Source organism: Ciona intestinalis, chromosome 7 (genome assembly GCF_000224145.3).
Source record: "Ciona intestinalis chromosome 7, KH, whole genome shotgun sequence".
NCBI classification, from domain to species: domain Eukaryota; kingdom Metazoa; phylum Chordata; class Ascidiacea; order Phlebobranchia; family Cionidae; genus Ciona; species Ciona intestinalis.
Window position 1 is genome coordinate 4,423,643 of NC_020172.2, and position 20,462 is coordinate 4,444,104.

At 34.9% G+C, this 20,462-nt stretch overlaps 3 protein-coding genes across 4 annotated transcripts; 2 read left to right on the forward strand and 1 right to left on the reverse strand.

The window, feature by feature from the left end:
- Positions 1-75: 75 nt before the first annotated feature.
- On the reverse strand, positions 76-3,538 carry LOC104265853 (VWFA and cache domain-containing protein 1-like). Of its 2 annotated transcripts, none has more exons than XM_026835077.1 (8): positions 3,362-3,538; positions 3,167-3,229; positions 2,545-2,706; positions 1,760-1,968; positions 1,312-1,456; positions 806-950; positions 431-499; positions 76-227 (listed from the first exon to the last, which is right to left on the reverse strand). In XM_026835077.1, the coding sequence occupies exons 1-8, from the start codon at positions 3,497-3,499 to the stop codon at positions 91-93; spliced, it is 1,068 nt and encodes a 355-aa protein (XP_026690878.1). In that variant the 5' UTR covers positions 3,500-3,538; the 3' UTR covers positions 76-90. The 2 variants fall into 2 exon arrangements, with proteins under 2 accessions (XP_026690878.1, XP_018668084.1); XM_018812539.2 differs by having other exon boundaries at positions 76-242.
- Positions 3,539-5,900: 2,362 nt separating this feature from the next.
- LOC100183158 (VWFA and cache domain-containing protein 1-like) lies at positions 5,901-15,579 on the forward strand. Its single transcript, XM_018812391.2, has 24 exons — positions 5,901-6,065; positions 6,357-6,419; positions 6,800-6,961; positions 7,734-7,942; positions 8,336-8,480; positions 8,854-8,998; positions 9,316-9,384; positions 9,573-9,719; positions 10,036-10,118; positions 10,473-10,611; positions 10,684-10,833; positions 10,896-11,013; positions 11,067-11,178; positions 11,238-11,406; positions 11,590-11,726; positions 12,169-12,353; positions 12,440-12,550; positions 12,756-12,881; positions 12,954-13,137; positions 13,471-13,632; positions 13,866-13,969; positions 14,199-14,332; positions 14,806-14,942; positions 15,202-15,579. Exons 1-24 carry the CDS (start codon positions 5,928-5,930, stop codon positions 15,577-15,579), a joined length of 3,507 nt encoding a protein of 1,168 aa, XP_018667936.1. The 5' UTR covers positions 5,901-5,927.
- Positions 15,580-17,933: 2,354 nt separating this feature from the next.
- Positions 17,934-19,869, forward strand: ci-ct (calcitonin). The gene is given in 4 exon segments (NM_001171883.1): positions 17,934-18,038; positions 18,299-18,532; positions 19,008-19,109; positions 19,627-19,869. Coding segments are annotated over 4 exon segments (591 nt in total). The 5' UTR covers positions 17,934-17,949; the 3' UTR covers positions 19,793-19,869.
- Positions 19,870-20,462: the final 593 nt, after the last annotated feature.

The following is a 20,462-nucleotide window of genomic DNA, read 5'->3' on the forward strand; positions in this document are numbered from 1 at the left end:
TTTTCAATTTAAACTTCTAATACAAACAAAAATGTGTGTAAAGACACAATCCAGACAGTGGCGTATTTAAAGAAGATTGACAAACCAGCACTAACCAGCATTTCCTAGACCATACGTCAGAATAATAACTGAATTGTTGAGCTGTTCATTCGCTCTTATTTGAGCAGACAAGATTGTCGACCCAGGATCATTGGGGATGCCATCGGACATAAAGAGGATTACCCGATCTATTTCAGAAGGATCTATTTTTTTAATATTGAAGTCTGTTTAACGCAAATGCAAAAATAATGTATACATAAAAAGTAACAAAGTCTATATAATGGCAAGTTAGATGTAGATACACCAAGCTAAAGTAATAATGTAATAGAACCTTAATAATGTGATGGAATGTATTAAAAACAAGTGATAACATTCTCTTGCATTAAATTACCTGAAACTGACGGTTCTTGTTGAAAGAAAGAAAATGCCTTTTGCAGAGCTGGTGCATAATTGGTGCCACCTGAAATTTGTATTCATATTTGTAAATATAAAAACTGCCATAAACAGACATTAGGTGTATGAAACAGAACACCCTTTTCATAACGACTGTCAAGTTACATCCACATGAGGATAAAGAAAGTTATTTTCCAAAAATTAGCATGACTTTAATATGGCATTTTCAATGAATGAATGAATGTGAATGTCTTATTTGTATGGTTGATAATTTGGACCACCCATTAGTGATCAATGTGTTGGAGAAATTTTCGTTAAATGTCTTGCCCAAGAACAAAGTTGCCAACAATGGTAGCAGTGCTAAACAGTTTACCTCCACTTGAAATAGTATCCACAAAATCTTCAACTTTTTTCTTGTTTTGAGGTGAAGCATCAGCAAATGTTGTTGCAAAACATTGATCACTGGCGACAGTTGATCGAAAAGGCACAAAAATACTCGAAAATGCCATAACTGCAAACTGAAATGGGGAAAATCAAATTTAAGTAAAAAGTTTTATGGATTTTATAGATAAAAATAACTTTATTACGGTAGCGAAGAATTTGAAACATTTAAACGGAAAAGACACATAGATACAAAACAACAGTTGTTATAGTTATAAACATATTTACATTTGTTTGAAAGAAAATGAGTGTGGGCGCTACACCCAGCAGACAAATAATACAGTATCAAGGCTTAAAATTAACACTGGACAAACAAAAAGTGATAACACATTTAAAACCAATTTGTATATAGTATACCGTTATAAATGGCTTGATAATTTATGTTATAAATGTGTTTATAATGGGTCTCATATGCAAAAATCATGCATGAATACTTACTCTATCTTGTGGGTTAAGGGTGTTGACAACACTTTTAGCAGCTTCTTTTGCTAAGTTCATGTTCGTTACACCCATTGAACCACTTTTGTCAATAACGATAACGACTTGTTTAGGCTTTGGTACATTTGCTTGTACATACCACGGTCTGCAAAGATATTTTATTTGTAATTTGTATATTTAGTCTTACCTAGTAAAAAACAAGCTGACCATTCCACTGGGTTGAAGCAATTGCTGTCAAGTGTCTTTCCCATGAACACATGTACCAACAATGGTAACAGCATTGAGCTTCAAACCCATAATCTATTCTCTGGGATTATAGGCAGACGGGCTAACTACTGCGTCATGGTGGTTGATACATGTATTCATAATTATAGTTAATCTAAAAAGGTGGCTGGCTAAATAATAAAGTTTGGCGCTTTTAGTTTACATAAACTTTTACAGGTAATACCTGAATCGGTTATCAAATGAGCCACAGTTAGTGGCACGCAAAGACGGGAACAGCGTTGTAACACCTTGTTCACTACCAAAGTATTGCCACTTAAGTGAGGGAAGGTTCTGATAGTTTTGAATGCAAGCGTTTTTGAAACCATTTTGTAATTTAGTTGGATTGAGGGGGGAATTGGAAGATTTGCGCTCACAAACTTGACCAGAGTTAACCTGAAAGTCAAAATATAATATAAGGCAGTATAGTATTATCACTTTAGCAGAACATTGATAGAAGTATAAACAGTTACATATGTCCAGTAATTTGTGTATCTAATAAAACATCAAACATTTATACAAAATGCTGTATTTTCTTTTACTAATTGCTGGTTAAAGGTGGCTGTACACAGTATCAGACATGCGAATTCGCCTACGAAGTCGTATGCAAACCCATAACCGAGTTCCGCATGCGGCAGCGAAATCCGGACAAAACAAACAAAACGGACGAATTCCGGATACTGTGTACAGCCACCTTAATATGTTTTTGATAAAGTTGATTGTGGTAGTTAAAGCCTATATACTGTTTAGCATTCACCATGATAATTTGGAAATTCAATTATAAAATATTGTTTTATTATCATGTATGTTATATAAATATGCTGATGTAAATATTTTGTGTGACAAACACATTTAAACATATGCAGGTATATGACTCTTATTAAGCCTTCTTGCAATGCACTGAAAACGGACGTTTCGGCGCTATGTTTTGGTGGTCTTTATCTGGGTAAATAATTGTATTATAAGTCTTACCTTTTGTTTAAACGAAGGGTCAAACTCCAATTCACTATTGGTCAGCATGCAGCATTCGGTGTTTGATGACGTCGTTCCCGTGTATGACGTCACAACAGCATCGCGAAGCCGTCGAACGACCGCTTTCCGCTCTAGAAATTTTCGACTGAAATCGCTCGCTATCTGCGTGAACATAAGAAAATGGCTAAATATACAGAACTGTTGGGTAAAATGGAACACTTTTAGCACATACTATCCCGTATTTCCTTTTCGTGTTTTAAACAGTTACCAAACGCTATTTTATATTCGCGAGGCTAGGGTGGGGAAAGATGAGACACCTTTTCATTTTAATTTCTCGCCCCAATTGGTAGTAAACAAAGAAAATTCAAAGAATTATAAAACCGTATTCTTAGACCGATGTTAATTGTTTAAAACACAATCAGAACATTTTAATATTATGTGCTAAAGGTGTCCCATATTCCTCCACCCTACTATATGACTTGGCATCTAAACTTGCGCTATGTTGGCGCGAGTTACATTGGACTCAACTTAAAAAGCTAAAAAGCTTCTCTGGTTCGTATTGTCGCCATACAAGCCTTGCATTATAATGCATTATAAAATATTCATCTTATTTCACACTTACTGCGTCAAGTAGACTTGATTCTTGTAGTGGCTGATTGGTATAAGTCAATGTGTCGAGGTACGCCTGGAAATTCGTAATTGTTTACTGGTTTAGGGGAATAACTATATGACTCATTTATTCGTGACGTAGCTACTTAACGTGTTGTACGTTCGTAGTATCGCTTACGAAACAGAAATTCTCCAAATTTTAACTTACCTGCATTTGGCTTTGCTTCAGTGCATTCTCTGTGAGGTTAAAAATCGTGTTCGAGAAAACAAGGGGATTTATTCCAGAGTTAAAACATTCCCCTTTTGAAGCGATTAACATTAACGCAAAAACGATTACCAAATTCATGTTTCATTTATAAATATTCTGTACATAAATAAATAAAGTTTAGGGCTAGTGAAGAATTCTTGCGTTACGTTATCTGCTAACCACTAACGAATAACCCCTAACTACCAACCTCTAACATTTCCCACCAGCCGTATTTATTACGTACCGGATGATTTTTGACTATTACCTAGAGTTTATAATACCTATAAGTTTATTAAGCATATTCCTAGACTCGAGACGTTCTGTAATATTACTACAGCGCCACAGTGGCTAAACGTTCGCTATATAATACAGGCAGACGTGTAACATACACAACGCGTAACCCCCTCAGGCAACGATATAAGTATATTTTCGTATCCACATGCCTTAAATTCTCACTGTCTACATAAAACAATATACAAACTACACATTTCTATCTATATTCTGTGGTTTTGGGATCTAAGTAAGTAAGACGCTTCTGTGTCTTAGCATAGTATACTTCAGTATACTATGGTCTTAGTCTTATAAATGGAAAATCGTATGCGTCATGAAAGTAAAAATGTAGAACTCCGTGCTGGACAGTCATAAACGCGCGCTCATCGGAAATTTACCAGTTATATTTCTCTCGCGCGCACAACTGCTATATAACTTTGGTGGAATTTTCCAGACACTTGCGAAAAACAACGTTTCTCTTAATTTTGCACAGGTATACACCAAACAAATTATTCTACGTAAAATATTTGAACAGTGCTTGTTTTCCTTGAAAATATTTGACATATAGGAATTAATGACCAGTTCTGACGCTTGTTGCTGTATATTTTGCAATGGGTTTTAAAACGTTTTATTTTGTTATTGCCTTTTTATGAATAAGTCATGACCAAACTGTGCAAATACGAATAGTCAGACCAATACAATCATACGCTTTGTTTGTATTATACCATGATTATACCCGATTACAGTATAAGTTAAAAATGACGATAAAACAATCAAACATAAAACACATAAGTCACTGTTGTTGTACCTGACTCAGACAACAAACAAATTTTATATGGGTAACTAACTGCTGCCTGTTACGTACGTACAATAGTTTCCTGTTATGCAAATTGTTTACAATTACATTACACTGCTCTCGCATTTCTTGGTATTCTCGCTTATAAAATACCCTGTTAACATATTTGGACAGTTTTACATTAAACACATTCAACAAAATAACTTATTACACTGTAGACCTGATGTTTTACGAGTTTACCTGTTCTACAACTACAGTATATATATATATATTAATATTGTTCACTCAATTTCCGATTACGTCACATCAGTTTTCACCACGTCTTAGAACCTTTTTAAGTGGTCTCGAATTTGAATAAAAATATACTATAATTACATCGATTAATATTTGTATATATTATGTATAAAATAAACAATTTCAGGCTAAATTTTCGCCTGTTTAAACCCCTTTTCTCGCTTACTTTCATCGCCTAATAATCAAAAACGTAACTAATAATGATGTAAACACTAAACAGTTGTGCAAGCGCATGCTTCCGGAATTATGACGTTATATGCTCGCGAGTGAAATGAGTATATCAGTGTCCCATGACGCAATTGCTGTTTTGTTGTTCTTCGACACGTATATCTTACATGCTCATATGTATCTTGAACTCGGGTCGCGTGTTTATACCTTACAAATTTGCAACATATATATAAGGGGAAAATTTGAACCTTGCTTTGTATAGTAGGGCGGGGTAAGGTGGGACATGTTTTATTCACTTTTCTCGTCCCATTTAGAAGTAAAAATGAATACTTACAGCATAATATAACCGTAGCCTCGCAAAAATACGGAAATATTGGATTCGGTGCTAACCTTATCCCATCTTACCCTACAGTACTATATATTGAGATTGGAAAATGCGAAAGCTTGTCAATATTTAAAGTAGGCTGCAATGAAACCACATATTGTGTTGCCTGAGGATATCACGAGACAGTCTGTAATAATTTTAAACTTTTCCACCGAACAAAATCGCGCAAGTTCCTATTCTGTGTATTTGTAAAATTGCAGTCCTGCCAAAATTTACTTTCATAATAATACGAATCACGTTAAAAAACGCGTTTAGTAGTCAAAATGCAGAAAATATTAAGGGCCCTATAGAGGCTATAATATTATACAGTTGGACAGATTTTATGCTTGTCTATGTTGCAATGTACTTTATGGATAGTATTAAACTCTTAAAATATAGTGGGGTGGAAAAAGATAGGACACCTTTAGCACAAAATATTTAGATATCCTGGTCGGTCGTGTTTTAAACAATTAACATTGGTCTATGAAAGTCGCGAGGGCAAGGTTTTATATTTCTTTGAATGTTCTTTGTTTACTACCAAAATGTACGAGAAAATAGAATGAAAAGACGTCCCATCTTCCCCCATCCTCCTATACTTATTTGTTTGGTAGCTTTTTATATGACGTAGTAGACCGATGTTTTTCGCGGTCGCTTTTACACTTGTTTCTATGATGTCGAATACGGAATGCTTCGATCCAGGAATTAATCCCTATGTTTTCTCAAATACTATTGTAAATCTCACTGAGAATTCATTAAAGTACAGAGAGATGCAGGTGAGATGATTTAAACTGCTGTGTATTATAGTTACAGTCTTTAAACTTCAAAGCTGTTGGCCTATTAATGTATTGCCACTTTCTTTTATAGGGTGTGTATTCAATATTATATGTGGGTGAGGTCCCGCAGTCTGACACACCTTCGGCCCTATAGATTATAAGGCTAATGACGTGTCAGTTGTGTATTGAAAACGAAAACGACAAGTTCTTACAGGGTATAACAACAGTGATAAAGAAATCTAGTTGTAAATTATGGTTTGGCTGTTTTAATAAATCCAATTTATTACACAGGCTTACATAGACACATTAACATACGTTGATCAACCGCTGAACAGTCAGAACCTACTTGATTCGGTAAGTAATTTGCGCCTTGACGATTTGCTTTTAAATATGAATGAATAAATGTAACTGCTTTCTCCTCACGTAGCAGAGCAACGACAGTCGCTATACACAGATGTTCTGTTTCATACACCTCGTGCCCGCTTACGAGTTACTACGTATCTAACTTTGTAGGTGACTATTCATTTTTTGGTGCATGACTGGCAATTTAGATAACTCATAAGAGACCACTGAGTTGGAGGCTTGGAGCGATTGCCGTTATGGGGCTGGCCAAAGAACAGAAGGCGTATGCCCACAATAGTAGCAGCGATGAGCCCTCACGTTACAATGACTTTATTTAATAACAAGTTATCATATTGTGAAAAGTTTTGACATGTTTGTTGGGATGTTAACAGATTGCAAGTGAGTTCGGTCGAAAATTTCAAGATCGAAAAGCAGTTGTGAGGCGTCTTAGAGACGCTGTTGTGACGTCATACAGAGGAACAACGTCATTAAACAGCGAGTGTTGCAGAATGACCGATAGCCAATTGGAGTTTGATCCATCATTTAAACAAAAGGTAGAGACCATACAAACGTTATAATACTACTTTAGCGGAGCAATGTATTTTTCGCGTATCACTCAACAAAAAGTTAAAGGTGTATATACCATCTATCTAAAAATGAAAAGTTGTAAATAGGTAGGGGTATGTTTAAAACTTTGATGGTACCTTCAGATCACATTTAAGCATCTCTATCTATATAGAAATTTTAAATTTTCATTGGTATGCCCCTTTAAAAGATCGCACGCAGGAAGCGTCCTGCAACGTAGCGACCGCATGCCTTTTCCCTTTTTCGCCATGCTTGTTTTTCATACTACTTCGTTATGATTGATTCTGATATAAGCTCGCACAACGAACGCTGCGCAACAATACGTAAACAGCAGTATTCACCTTTCTTTTTTCCCATACAATAAACATCAGCAATCTGATGAATGTTTTTTTGTTAAATGCTAACTGATAACACTAATTACGATTGACTGCTCTTTTGTTTTCATGGAACATCAATTTGGACTTAATTTTCCTAAATGATTATAGTAGGGTGGGGTAAGATGGGACACCTTTTTATTTCATTTTCTTGTCCCATTTGGTAGTAAGAAAAGGACATTTAAAGAACTATAAAACCGTATATCCTTACGGCCTTCCACAGACCGTTATTATAATTGTTTAAAACACGATCAGGATGTTTGGGTATTATATGCGTTAGAGGTATCCCGTCTTCCCCCATCCTACTATATATGTATCGTGTTTTAAACATTTGCGCGGAATGTATAAAGCAGTATTTAACTTGCAGGTCAACTATGGGCAAGTTTGTGAGCGCAAATCTTCCAATTCCCCCCTCAATTCAACAAAATTACAAAATGGTTTCAAAAACGCTTGCATTCAAAACTATCAGAACCTTCCCTCACTTAAGTGGCAATACTTTGGTAGTGAACAAGGTGTTACAACGCTGTTCCCGTCTTTGCGTGCAACCGACTGTGGATCATTTGACAACCGATGCAGGTATTACCTGTTAAAGTTTGTGCAAACTAAAAAGTACCAGTGAAACCTATATTATTCCGCCCCAGCAAGACACGTAACAGCAATCGCTTCAAGCCAGTGGTCCTTTATACATTTATATAATGTTATACGTGATATGTAATGTTTTTGTATTTTACCAGGACCAAATATAGGTATACAGTAGGGTGGGGGAAGATGGGGCAGCTTTAGCACATAACATCCAAATATCTTGATCGTGTTTTTAACAATTAACAAAGGTCTATGGGAGTCCTGGGGTTACGGTTTTATAATTCTTTGAATTTTCTTTGTTTACTACCAAATGAAACGAGAAAATATAATAAAAGGGTGTCCAATCTCCTCCCACCCTACTATACATTACAAAAAATTATTTCCAAGGCCATGGTATGTACAAGCAAATGTACCCAAACCAAAACAAATCGTTATCGTTATTGACAAAAGTGGATCCATGGGTGTAACGAACATGAACTTAGCAAAAGAAGCTGCTAAAAGTGTTGTCAACACCCTTAACCCACAAGATAGAGTAAGTATTCATGCATGATTTTTGCATATGAGACCCATTATAAACACATTTATAACATAAATTATCAAGCCATTTATAACGTAATTCTATATACAAATTGGTTTTATTGTGTAATCACTTTTTGTTTGTCCAGTGTTAATTTTAAGCCTTGATGCTGTATTATTTGTCTGCTGGGTGTAGCGCCCACACTCATTTTATTCCAAACAAATGTAAATATGATTAGAACTATAACACCTGTTGTTTTGTCTCTATGTGTCTTTTCCCTTTAAACGTTTTAAATTTTTCGCTACTGTAATCGCCAAGACAAATAAAGTTATTTTTATCTATAAAATCCATAAAACTTTTCACTTAAATTTGATTTTCCCCATTTCAGTTTGCAGTTATGGCATTTTCGAGTATTTTTGTTCCTTTTCAATCAACTGTCGCCAGTGATCAATGTTTTGCAACAACATTTGCTGATGCTTCACCTCAAAACAAGAAAAAAGTTGAAGATTTTGTGGATACTATTTCAAGTGGAGGTAAACTGTTTTGCACTGCTACCATTGTTGGCAAATTTGTTCTTGGGCAAGACATTTAACGAAAATTTCTCCAACACATTGGTCACTAATGGGTGGTCAAATTATCAACCATACAAAAAAGACATTCACATTTATTCATTCATTGAAAATGCCATATTAAAGAATCAGATACAGTCATGCTGATTTTTGGAAAGTAACTTTCTTTATCCTCATGTGGATGTAACTTGAAAGTTGTTATAAAAAGGGTGTTCTGTTTCATACACCTCATGTCTGTTTATGGCAGTTTTTACATTTACAAATATGAATACAAATTTCAGGTGGCACCAATTATGCACCAGCTCTGCAAAAAGCATTTTCTTTCTTTCAACAAGAACCTTCAGTTTCAGGTAATTTAATGCAAGAGAATGTTATCACTTGTTTTTAATACATTCCATCACATTATTAAGGTTCTATTACATTATTATTTTAGCTTGATGTATCTACATCTAACTTGCCATTATATAGACTTTGTTACTTTTTATGTATACATTATTTTTGCATTTGCGTTAAACAGACTTCAATATTAAAAAAATAGATCCTTCTGAAATAGATCGGGTAATCCTCTTTATGTCCGATGGCATCCCCAATGATCCTGGGTCGACAATCTTGTCTGCTCAAATAAGAGCGAATGAACAGCTCAACAATTCAGTTATTATTCTGACGTATGGTCTAGGAAATGCTGGTTAGTGCTGGTTTGTCAATCTTCTTTAAATACGCCACTGTCTGGATTGTGTCTTTACACACATTTTTGTTTGTATTAGAAGTTTAAATTGAAAATAATTAAACATAAATGGCTCGTTTGTCTGCTAGGTGTAGGGACCACGCTTATTTTCCTCCAATTAAATGTAAATATGTTTTTAACTCTAAGCCACTATATCCTGTCTTTTTATTTAAAACATTTCTAAATCTTTTGTACCGTAATCGAAGAGACAAATAGAGTTATTATTAAGGGGATTAAAAATGTGAATTTTAAACCATTAATTAACAAAACATTACAGACTTTGGTGTCTTGCGGAATATGGCTACAAATAAAGGAGATGTTTACGGAATTTTAAAAAATCCAAACATTCCTGAACCTAGGGTGAGTCCATTAGACATATATAAAAATACATGTACGACAGGTGAACAGTTTTTGAACAAAAATAAAGAGCGTAAGAAACAACCTTTTGATAGGCATTTCGTTTTAAATTGACATATAGTTTTAAAAACTGCACAAACTGAAGCAGAAGTTTACAACTTTATACTAGAACAAATTAATAAAATACTTAAATTTTGGTTAAAAAAACTTTTATAAGATGACAAATTTAATGTTGAAATATTAATCTGTTTTTTAAGTAATATTGAATAAATAAATGTAGCAAATGGGACTGCTGAATTTCATAGTGTTATGTTATAATGTATTTGTTATAATTTTCTATAAATCTCTACATCACAGGTTGGATTATTTACACATATACCACATGCTAGTAACTTGAGAACTCAGATGTCGTCGTATTACAATTTCTTTGCTGTTAACAGTCAGGGATTGAATGAACCATTATGGACAACACCTTACCTTGATGGATGGGGACTTGGTTCGTTGTTTTCTTTATAACTTACAACCAATATATCATGAATGCAAAACCGAAGTATTTATTTTAAAACAGGAATATTAATGACCGCCAGTTTGCCAGTTTATGTAAACAACAATCTGGTTGGTGTGGCTGCAGTTGATATTACCATCGAAGAGTTACTCGCAGAATCTTCATACTTCAGACCAAGTGAACTTTCCTATTCATTTGTGATCAATAACAAAGGTATGCCAATGTTATAGAGAATCAAATATCTCTTTAACTTGATATTTGTTAAATTCTATCAGGTCTTGTCATCAATCATCCACTTTTCTCATACATCTCTAATGTTGATCCATTACTTGTTTCCGCTACTGCATATGAAAGAAACGCAGCTTTCCTTTCTGTATTTGAATCAATGAAGAGGTAATGTGTATCAACATTTCTTTAGGAACTTGTTTAACTCTTTATTTCTTCAGAGGTGAAAGTGGAAACAAAACATTTCTAGCAACCAGAATCTTGCCACAAGGTGACAGTAGCAAGTATGGCGTTCGAGAAATCCAAGTGATGTCAACTTACTCTTGGAAACAAGTAATTTACAAATATGAAGTCAATCATCTTAACATTTTCTATAAATTTTCCACATTTAGATACCCGGAACACAATTTTCTTTGTGTGTTGTTTTGGCTGTTGGAGACACTCAAGCAGTTCTACAAAACCAGCAATTACCTTCACCTAATCAAAAGTTTTTATATCATCGGTTGGATTTGGTGGCACCAACAACACCTTGCAAACATCTTAACAGTTATGGTGCAAAAGGTGGATAATTATGTTTGGTTTCATTATGATTTTAACCGGTTTAAAAAAGTTAAAAAAAAGCATTTCAAAAATGGCCAAGAGAATAGTTATGTTTTTTTAAATAAAACAACATTTTTTTGAGAAACTACAAAAGTTCCCAATAACACAACATTGCTACTAAATATAAATTCTTTCAATTTGTAGATCAATCCTCAGTTATGTTATCACCAAGGGCATACCAACATCCAAGTCAATATCTTTCCAAATCTGAAACTGCCGCAGATGTCACATCATTGAAGAATTACATGCTGGGAACTGGACCCAATACTGCAAATGTGAAGGTGAAATTATCAGCTTCTTTTTCCGTAGATTTTCCAATATACCATTTATCACAATTTGATTGTATTTGTATTAACTCCAGTTTCTAGCATTGTATTTGTCTGATTACATATGTATTACTATTTATTATTCTGCTGTTAATATCAGCCATGACATAGTCGGGCACAATGGTTAGCCTGCCATAGCTAATGTCATTGCCACGCGAGGGTAGATAGTAAATATGTTACATTTATTCATTTATAGGATTGATATGAAACTGTAGTTTTGGTATAAAATAAAACACAAATTTTATTGTAACCAACATTTTTTCTGGCATATGCCAAGACTTTATTGAAATATGGGTTCAGTTTATTATTGGACAAGAAGAGCAATTTCAATTTTAAAGTTATGTTGAAGGGATGTATAATATCAGCATTAAACTAAACTTTTTATTTTTCTTCACAGAATTCTATCCGAAATGTAGTTTACGCCACAAGTAAATTGGAGCAGCTATGGACCGAAATTTCTGGAGCAAGCCAGGAACTACAGCGAGAAATACTCTGGAGATACATCGGGACAAAGGAAGGAGTTTTCAGAATGTACCCTGGAACGGAACTTCCTAAAAACTTTGATCCAGTAGTTCGTCCTTGGTAAACATACATGTAACATTTGTCAATCAGTATAAAAAGTTATTTGTGGCTTTTGGTTTGTATTGAAACATCAATATGTTTTACAGGTACGAACATGCTTTAGCAAATCGTGATAAATTTGTAATCACCCCACCTTATAGAGATGCAGCATCAGGCAACAATGTTATTACACTCAGTAAAGTTATCTTCGAAGGAAAGTATGTTGAAAAATTGCATAAACGTATATTATATATATAAAAAAGGGCATGGAATAGTATACCATTGAGCTGTTTCACCTGAAATAGCATCATCAATCTTTTATTCAAATAGAATAAAAGACTGATAGTGATTTCTATTAGAATAATAGCTTACTTGTGTAGTAGTATCTATATATAATGTTTATATATGTCTTTGCATTACCAGGGCTAATGGTTTCCACAACACACTAAGAGATGAGGTTGTTGCAGTTATGGGAGTTGATTTAATCTATTCTCACTTTCGGAAATTACTTTATAGAGATTATCCAGTGTGCAACAATACTCAAACTAAGTTAGTATTATAACTTATCTTCTTTACCATACTACAAGAACTTTAACTTAACAACATATTTAACATCTGCAGGTGTATAGTTATAGACCTGGCCGGTTATGTCATATCAGCAGAGGTTAGTACTCAAACATCTACCCTTGGCAAGCATGTAACGGAAATTGAACCAGAAATAACAACAGTGTTAATCAAGGCGGGTATTATGGCTCAGAAACAATGTTCAAATATTGAAACTGGTGTTATTCAAAGAACATATAAGGTATATAATTCTATTTCAAAACATATATTTATATTATATGCTATTATGTATGAGACTTATTTGGTATCATGTGGATTGGGCATCAAAATTTATTATAGCAGCAGTCTCCTTTTTACTGCATCGTGTTTTGATCTTTAAAACTATTTTTTTTCTTTGTTTGTGTTTGGCTGAAAACTTGGGACTTGGGGCCCTGAGCAGTGACCGATGACATACCCACATTGGTAATCATAACACAGTGAACTTTTAAATGCTTTTGTTCATTCAGGTTTTTTTATTATGAAGAAACAGTGTAGACTTACACTTTATCTAAACTTGATAAAAACTCTTTTACAGATATCAGCCGAGCAGAGTGCTTATCACGCAAGCACGGAAAGCAATCCTTGTTATACTTTTAGACTTATTCCCATTTCTGGTACAAACGCTTTTATTATCAAAAAAGACAAATCCTCGCTGTGTAGGTCGTACAATAGGAAATCTTGTACTTGTTCTAAAGTGGTAAGTATTTCTTAAATAAAATATGTTGCAAACTGTTGCTGTTTTAATCTTTAAACGGTTCATTTGATATGAAAATAGTAAAATACATAGTGTATTTCCGACAGTTCTTTTGCCATCGGCAAGACTTCATCAGGGAAACATTGGAAATACACTACATATTTTATACTAGATTGAAAGATTATTTACATTATGCATGATAGCAGAAGTAACATAATGTTTGGTATTTTAAAAAGCTACCCCACTGTTCAACTACTTGGAATGGGAATAATTGTGAATGTCCTTGCAATGCTGTCAACCCATTCTTTCATCAGTGTGAGAATGACTACAGATTTATCGAGTAAGTTGGTCATGTGCACCAATATGTAAACTGTTTTACTGGTTTTATGCGGAAAAAATGAAGAATAAGTAAAAAAGTTTGGGTATATGCAAATTAATATAGCAATTCAATTTTATTTAAATTTATTATGATTTTTATTAAAAAAATTTTTTTTTCATGGTTTATTATTATTTTAATTCTGCACACACGTATTATAGCAAGATTTTTAACTTATTTTTAAACTATGTAGCAATCAGGCACCACCCTGTACTCCAGAAAATCATGTGTTAGCGGCTGTAACTTCAACAAAAACAGATGTTTCTGCATTTCCAGTTTGTTATCCTGTGTCTTTTACAAGTTCTCCATCTCCAACGTCTCCAAAAGGTTGTATATATAGTTCTAAAATAACATTTATATCTTACTGTTTCTATAATTAAGTCTGGTGACGTGGCACAATGGATAGCGCACCTGCCTGTAATGTAAAGCTTCTGGGTTCAAGCCTCAACGCTGCTACCATTGTGGGATATGTGTCATTGGGCAAGGCACCTAATGACAATTGATCCAACTCAGTAGTCACTAATGAGTTGTCTAAATAAAACAAAAACTCCCAAAAAATCAATCACCCACAAAAGTATGTACGTGCTAAGTCATAATAGGCACTAATTGTATGAAACAGAACATCTGTGTTAATAAAAAAATCCGAAATAATAATAACTCATAAATTCACATATGTGGTAACTCGTAAGCGGGCATGGATGTTTGAAACAGAACACCTGTGTTATAACCGCTGTCCTTTCCCGACATTCGAGAGTAAAAAAACTACATTTACTCATTCATTTAATGTGATTTGCATTCAGGTTCTTCTTTGAGTACAGGAGTAATCATAGGAATAGCAGTGGGTGTAGCAGGCCCATTGTTGATTATCCTTATATGTTGTTGCTGTTGTAAAAATAAAACTAAACCAACACAAAAAAATGAAACTCATCGTCGTGTGGTAAGTTGGATTCTTCAATTAAAAATTTAGTGGCACTGGAACAAGAGTTTCATTTTTTGCAATTAAACTTATACTATTTCACTCTTTAATTTTAAGAGTATATTTATTTTTTTATTTAGTTGATCAGGATTTTGTTTTACTATTAAATCTAGATAATGTTTGATATTAAAACAGATGTAAAACATATACTATGTGGATATATATATATGAAGTTTAAAAAGTTTGTGGTGACACCCTAATGTTATGCTTCCATTTTCAGTCAAACCATCCTTCTGCTCCTGCTATGAACCCACATTACAACAGCGGCTACCACGGTGGTCCACCCAGTGTAGGGTTAGGTGTTGGACATAACAACGGAGCGCATTTTGGTGGAGGTGGATACACTGGCGGTGACTTTGGTGGAGGTGGGGGTTTTGGGGGTGGTGGTGGATTCGGAGGTGGTGATGGAGGAGGTGGGGGTTTTGGGGGTGGTGGTGGATTCGGAGGTGGTGATGGAGGAGGTGGGGGTTTCGGGGGTGGTGGTGGATTCGGAGGTGGTGATTTTGGAAAAGGAAAAAAAAAAGGTTGGGGGGGTTTTTTTTTTGGTGGTGGAGGAGGTGGAGGTTGTGGTGGAGGTGATGGAGGGGGTGGATGTTAAGAAGGACATGTTACTGCTAACGTACTTGGGTTGAACAGCCACGCTTTTTAATTGATGTTCTTTCCCACATTTTCCCACACCCACGGTGTGTTTAAACAAGTGTTGTTTTGCTGTTGATGCCTTTAAATACACATGGGTTCAACAGCCACGCTTTCTAATTCTAACACATACTGTTACCCACACTTTTTTCCATAGCGTGTTTTAACAAGTGTTGTTTTGCTGTTGATTACCTTTCCTTCGTTTTTTTATATAACATGATCTTCGGTTTCCTCTTTTGAAGATTATAATTGTGTAATGGTATGATGCAAGCAACTTGCATTTCTTTTACACCATGCCAATAAAAAGAAAGTTTCTTATGCTGTATTTTTTGATGATTTTGTGCAAGATTGTAAAACTTTTTGATTAATACGCCTTTAATTGCCTGCTTATTTATTTGTTTCTAATATGTTCATACTTTTAAAATTAAAACGCAAAATAAGGTTATAACGTTTTTTTACTTGAGTTTTTTAAAACAGTTTTGTTGGCATTTAGTGAAGTATTCTCTACTAGTATGGTGGAAAGTGTAAGAAGTTAGTATTAGGGGTAATTAGTATTCGTGACCTGAATGCATGGTCACAAATTATTGTCACGTCCTTAATTTGTTATGGACCGCGCATTACCATAAATGAATAGGAAACAGGTACTGTGGGGTAAGATGGGACACCTGTAGCACATAATATATAAATATCCTGATCGTGTTTTAAACAATTAACAGGGGGGGAGTCGTGGGGATACAGTTTTATAATTCATTGATTTTTTTTGTTTACTACCAAATGGGACGAGAAAATCCATCTTAGTACCCCACCCTACCATACATGCTTGACTGAATACAAGATTTTCCAAGCCCTATTCTTTTAAAATTACTCTAAATCTGAACCATTTTCTATCGAAACCCCGCGAGATATATGATTGGTTTAGTACGCCACGTCGATTAATTCAGATTCGTTAATAAACGGCCGCGGATGTTCTGTTTGCAAGTACCTTTTTACATCATGAAGCTCCCACTGAGATAGATTGGTTTATTATGCCACGTTTTCCGGTGTATAATCCTCTTTTCTGCCCTGATCTGCATAATTCGCATTGACTATAAACAGACGGATTGTCAAACTGTTCATGAAATTTAATATTCTTGACGTATACGCTAGGTAAATTTGAACATATGTGCAGCTATATCGTGTTTAACGCATACATAATGCATTGAAACTTCCTATAAATAGTAATATATTTTTAAAATATCTCCTTTGACCGAATGAATGAAACACTGAATAACTTATTTATCAACAACGTCTATATAGGAGTCGTTAGGATACAGGTTTTAAAATTCTTTGAATGTTCTTTCTTTACTAACAAATAAGACGAGAAAATATACAAAAAGGGTCCCATCTTTCCCCACTCTACTGTATGAAAAAGTACATAGAGTAGGGTGGGGTAAGACGGGACACCTTTGGCGCATAATATTCAAATATCCTAATTGTGCTTTACACAATTAACAACGGTCTATGGGAATCGTAAGAATACGATTTTATAACTTTTTAAGTTTCTTTGTTTACTACCAAATGGGACAAGAAAATAGAATGAAAAAGCGTCCCATCTTCATGCACTCTATATAAAAACTACATATACTTGCCCGCGCAAACTCAGTTTTGTGAGAAAATTGGCAACGAATAAAAAACATATTTGCATATTTATATGCCCGCATATAGGAATTGCCAAGTCGCATTTTATCCCGATGCCATTCAGTCAAACTTCATGGCCCGCGAAACGAATGTAGTTGACATGTTACAGTCAGTTAATCAATCTTTGAATCGAGTCACCAAATCGGTGCCATGTTTTTAAAAAATCACTTGGTTTTAGATGTAAACAGCGCTCATGAAAACAATGTAAATAATTAAAACTTCGCTTTGCGGTCGGGCGCTCGAAATAATAACGCGTCAGTCATTTTCGTACATCAATGCCAGGTAATCCGTTAAAATCGAGCTGTCGGCTTCGTCATCACTGCAGTAACGCGTGGTGGATGGGGACCCATTGGCCCGACTTTCTCTATACCCTGTATGGGTATATAACACCAGCCTGGTGTTTAAGTACCCAACAGTAGCCTAGTTGTGGTGATGTATTTGGGTAAGATAGATAGAAAATATTCGATTAGAGTTTCATCAGCAGAAAAATCAATAGAAAAAACCTCACAGCACCTGTATATGTGATTGTGTATTATAAAATAAGCATAAACGTGTAAAAATACAGCTGCAAAAATGTAACGCACCGCGTATTTAACAAGACGTTTATTTATTTTAGCGACGGTAATTTCAAACGTGTTGGTTAATATCAAACTAAATGGTCATGAACACATTTTGCAGTTTGCTCTTCATTTTGTTGGTTTTCTGTGTTTATAACGCAAGTACAACAGGAGGAATTTATAACAGGTGAGTTGGAACGATTTTAATTCAAAATATTAATAAAATAGGTAAAAGTTTTTCCGCTGGACGTTCTTATGTTAAAAAGTTTATCACCCAGCAATAAGGTTTGTATACGCAGTAACTCGGAAGCTGGCACGAGGCCTATGAAACATAACATCTGTGTTATAATTACTGTCGTTTTTCGACCAGCACGCGAGGACCAAAAATTATCATTATTTTATCGAAATAAGTTTTCTTTACTAAAAAAACTACTTAATTTTTCTAAGACTTCTACATCCGAGAGGCACTGGAAGACAACAACTACTTTACCACAATTTTAACAACCGATATGGCGAGGTGTTAAGGCGCAATCAGCCAAGATCTGATTACGACACACACGACGAACTGATTAAAAATGTACAACCCTTGCAACAGCGCCAAGAGGAAAAATTAAATAAACTTGAAAAACTCTTTGCAGACATAATGCTTGAGGATAATAGCTATAAGAATGTTTTATTCAGGTAAAAACGAAACTATGTTTATATGATATAGTACTGTGGGGTATTAAAAAAGTAGGGTAAGTTTTTTTAGCACATAATATCTAAATATCCTGATCGTATTTTAAACAATTAACACTGTTCTATCGGGTTTGTGAGGATATAGTTTCATAATTATTTGAATGTTCTTTGTTTACTACTAAATGGGACGAGAAAATAAAATGAAAATGAAAATGAAAATATGCTCCATCTTCCCCCAACCCCACTATAAAACGGAACACCCGTGTTAGAACGACTGTCGCTGCTTCGTTACGCGGGGAGAAAGTTATTTATTCCTTCGATCATTGCTAAAATTATATAGGCTTTGGATACTCACCCGGATTCACATATTATTTGTAGGCTGTGTTAAAAAATACATTCCCGACATTACTTTAATCAAAATTTATCGTGGTTCACATTTCAACCTTTTATTTAACATTGAACGTCTTTTTTTGCTTAGTAAGAAACAAGAGAGCAATGAGATCGACATAGAGCCTTCTATGATGAGAGACACGCGAAACAATTTCTTAGAAATGCTTCAACTAAGTAATTGGATTCACCGGTAAGCTCGTCGTAAAGATGGGATACCGTTAGCACCTAAATACCATAACTCCTGATCGTGTTTTGAACAATTAACAAGGCTCTTATAGAGTCATAGAAACATGGTTATGTAATTCGGTGAATATTCTTTGTTTACAACCAAATGGACGAGAACAGAGAATGAAACATCTCACCTACCATACCTTATGTAGTCACATGTCGTAAAATCTGGTGGATAAGCATTTGCATATTGACTCCCGTAGACCGTTGTTAGTTGTTTAAAACACGATCAGAATATTTAGATATTGTGTGCTTAAAGTGTTCCGTATTCCCCAATGGTACTATATAAACTGATGACGACACGTAACATGTTTAACCGGTTTACGTATTATGAAACCAACTGCTCTTTGATTAAAATTTACAAAAAAAATAAGCGACAAGTCACAAGAATTAAACCGAATGACAACTGAAACCTCGTTTTCCATCACGCGTATTGATAATTCATGCTGTCATTGAAATGCGTTTGCCTGTCATTTTAGTGTCTTGTCTCGCCTGGCAGCGACACCGCACGAGCAGCAGGCCGCACCAGTCACAGGTAAAAGATGCGACGGTGTATCGACGTGTTGGTTACACGAGCTTGGAAACTCAGTGCATGCCACAGCGGCAGGAAAACAGAATGTTGGCTTCGGCCCCGGGAGAAAATGAAAGCCGGCTACACCAGAAATTCAATTTTCTGCATGTTGCAGATTCTGAGCCAAAAGCCTTTTTATTCTATGAACTGTTAGAGTATTTTCCTGTGGTTTTAAAGTAAAACGATTGATTCAAACGGTTTGAATTGTAAAGTTTGTTGATTGAACACATTTGATTAGAGTTATACAATATAGTTGCATTTTAATTATATCGCTACCGATGCGTGTGTACCATATGTCGCATTACACGTGTCCACACAATTACATATTACTTTCAAATAATTACCCGCTTTCATGTTGCCTGTCAAACGGGGTAAATACACACGAACAGTGGGCCGGAAAATGTATAAATTTATCAGCGCTACTTGCATTCGTTAATCTATTTCTTGCAAATAAACAACATAGCATGCCATGTTTACATTCGTAAGAAATAATACTCTGGGATAAGACGGGACACCTTTAAAACATAATAATATAAAAATATCCAGATCGTGTTTTAAACATATATAAAAACAGTCTATGCGAGTCGTGAGGATACGGTTTTATAATTCTTTGAATGTTCTTTGTTTACAACCAAATGGGACGAAAAAAATGAAAATGTGCCCCATGTTCCTCACCCTACTATATAAGGACAAATAATTTGAACTTAGCTGGATATGCTGTTTGCAAAATAAATTATTAACAAG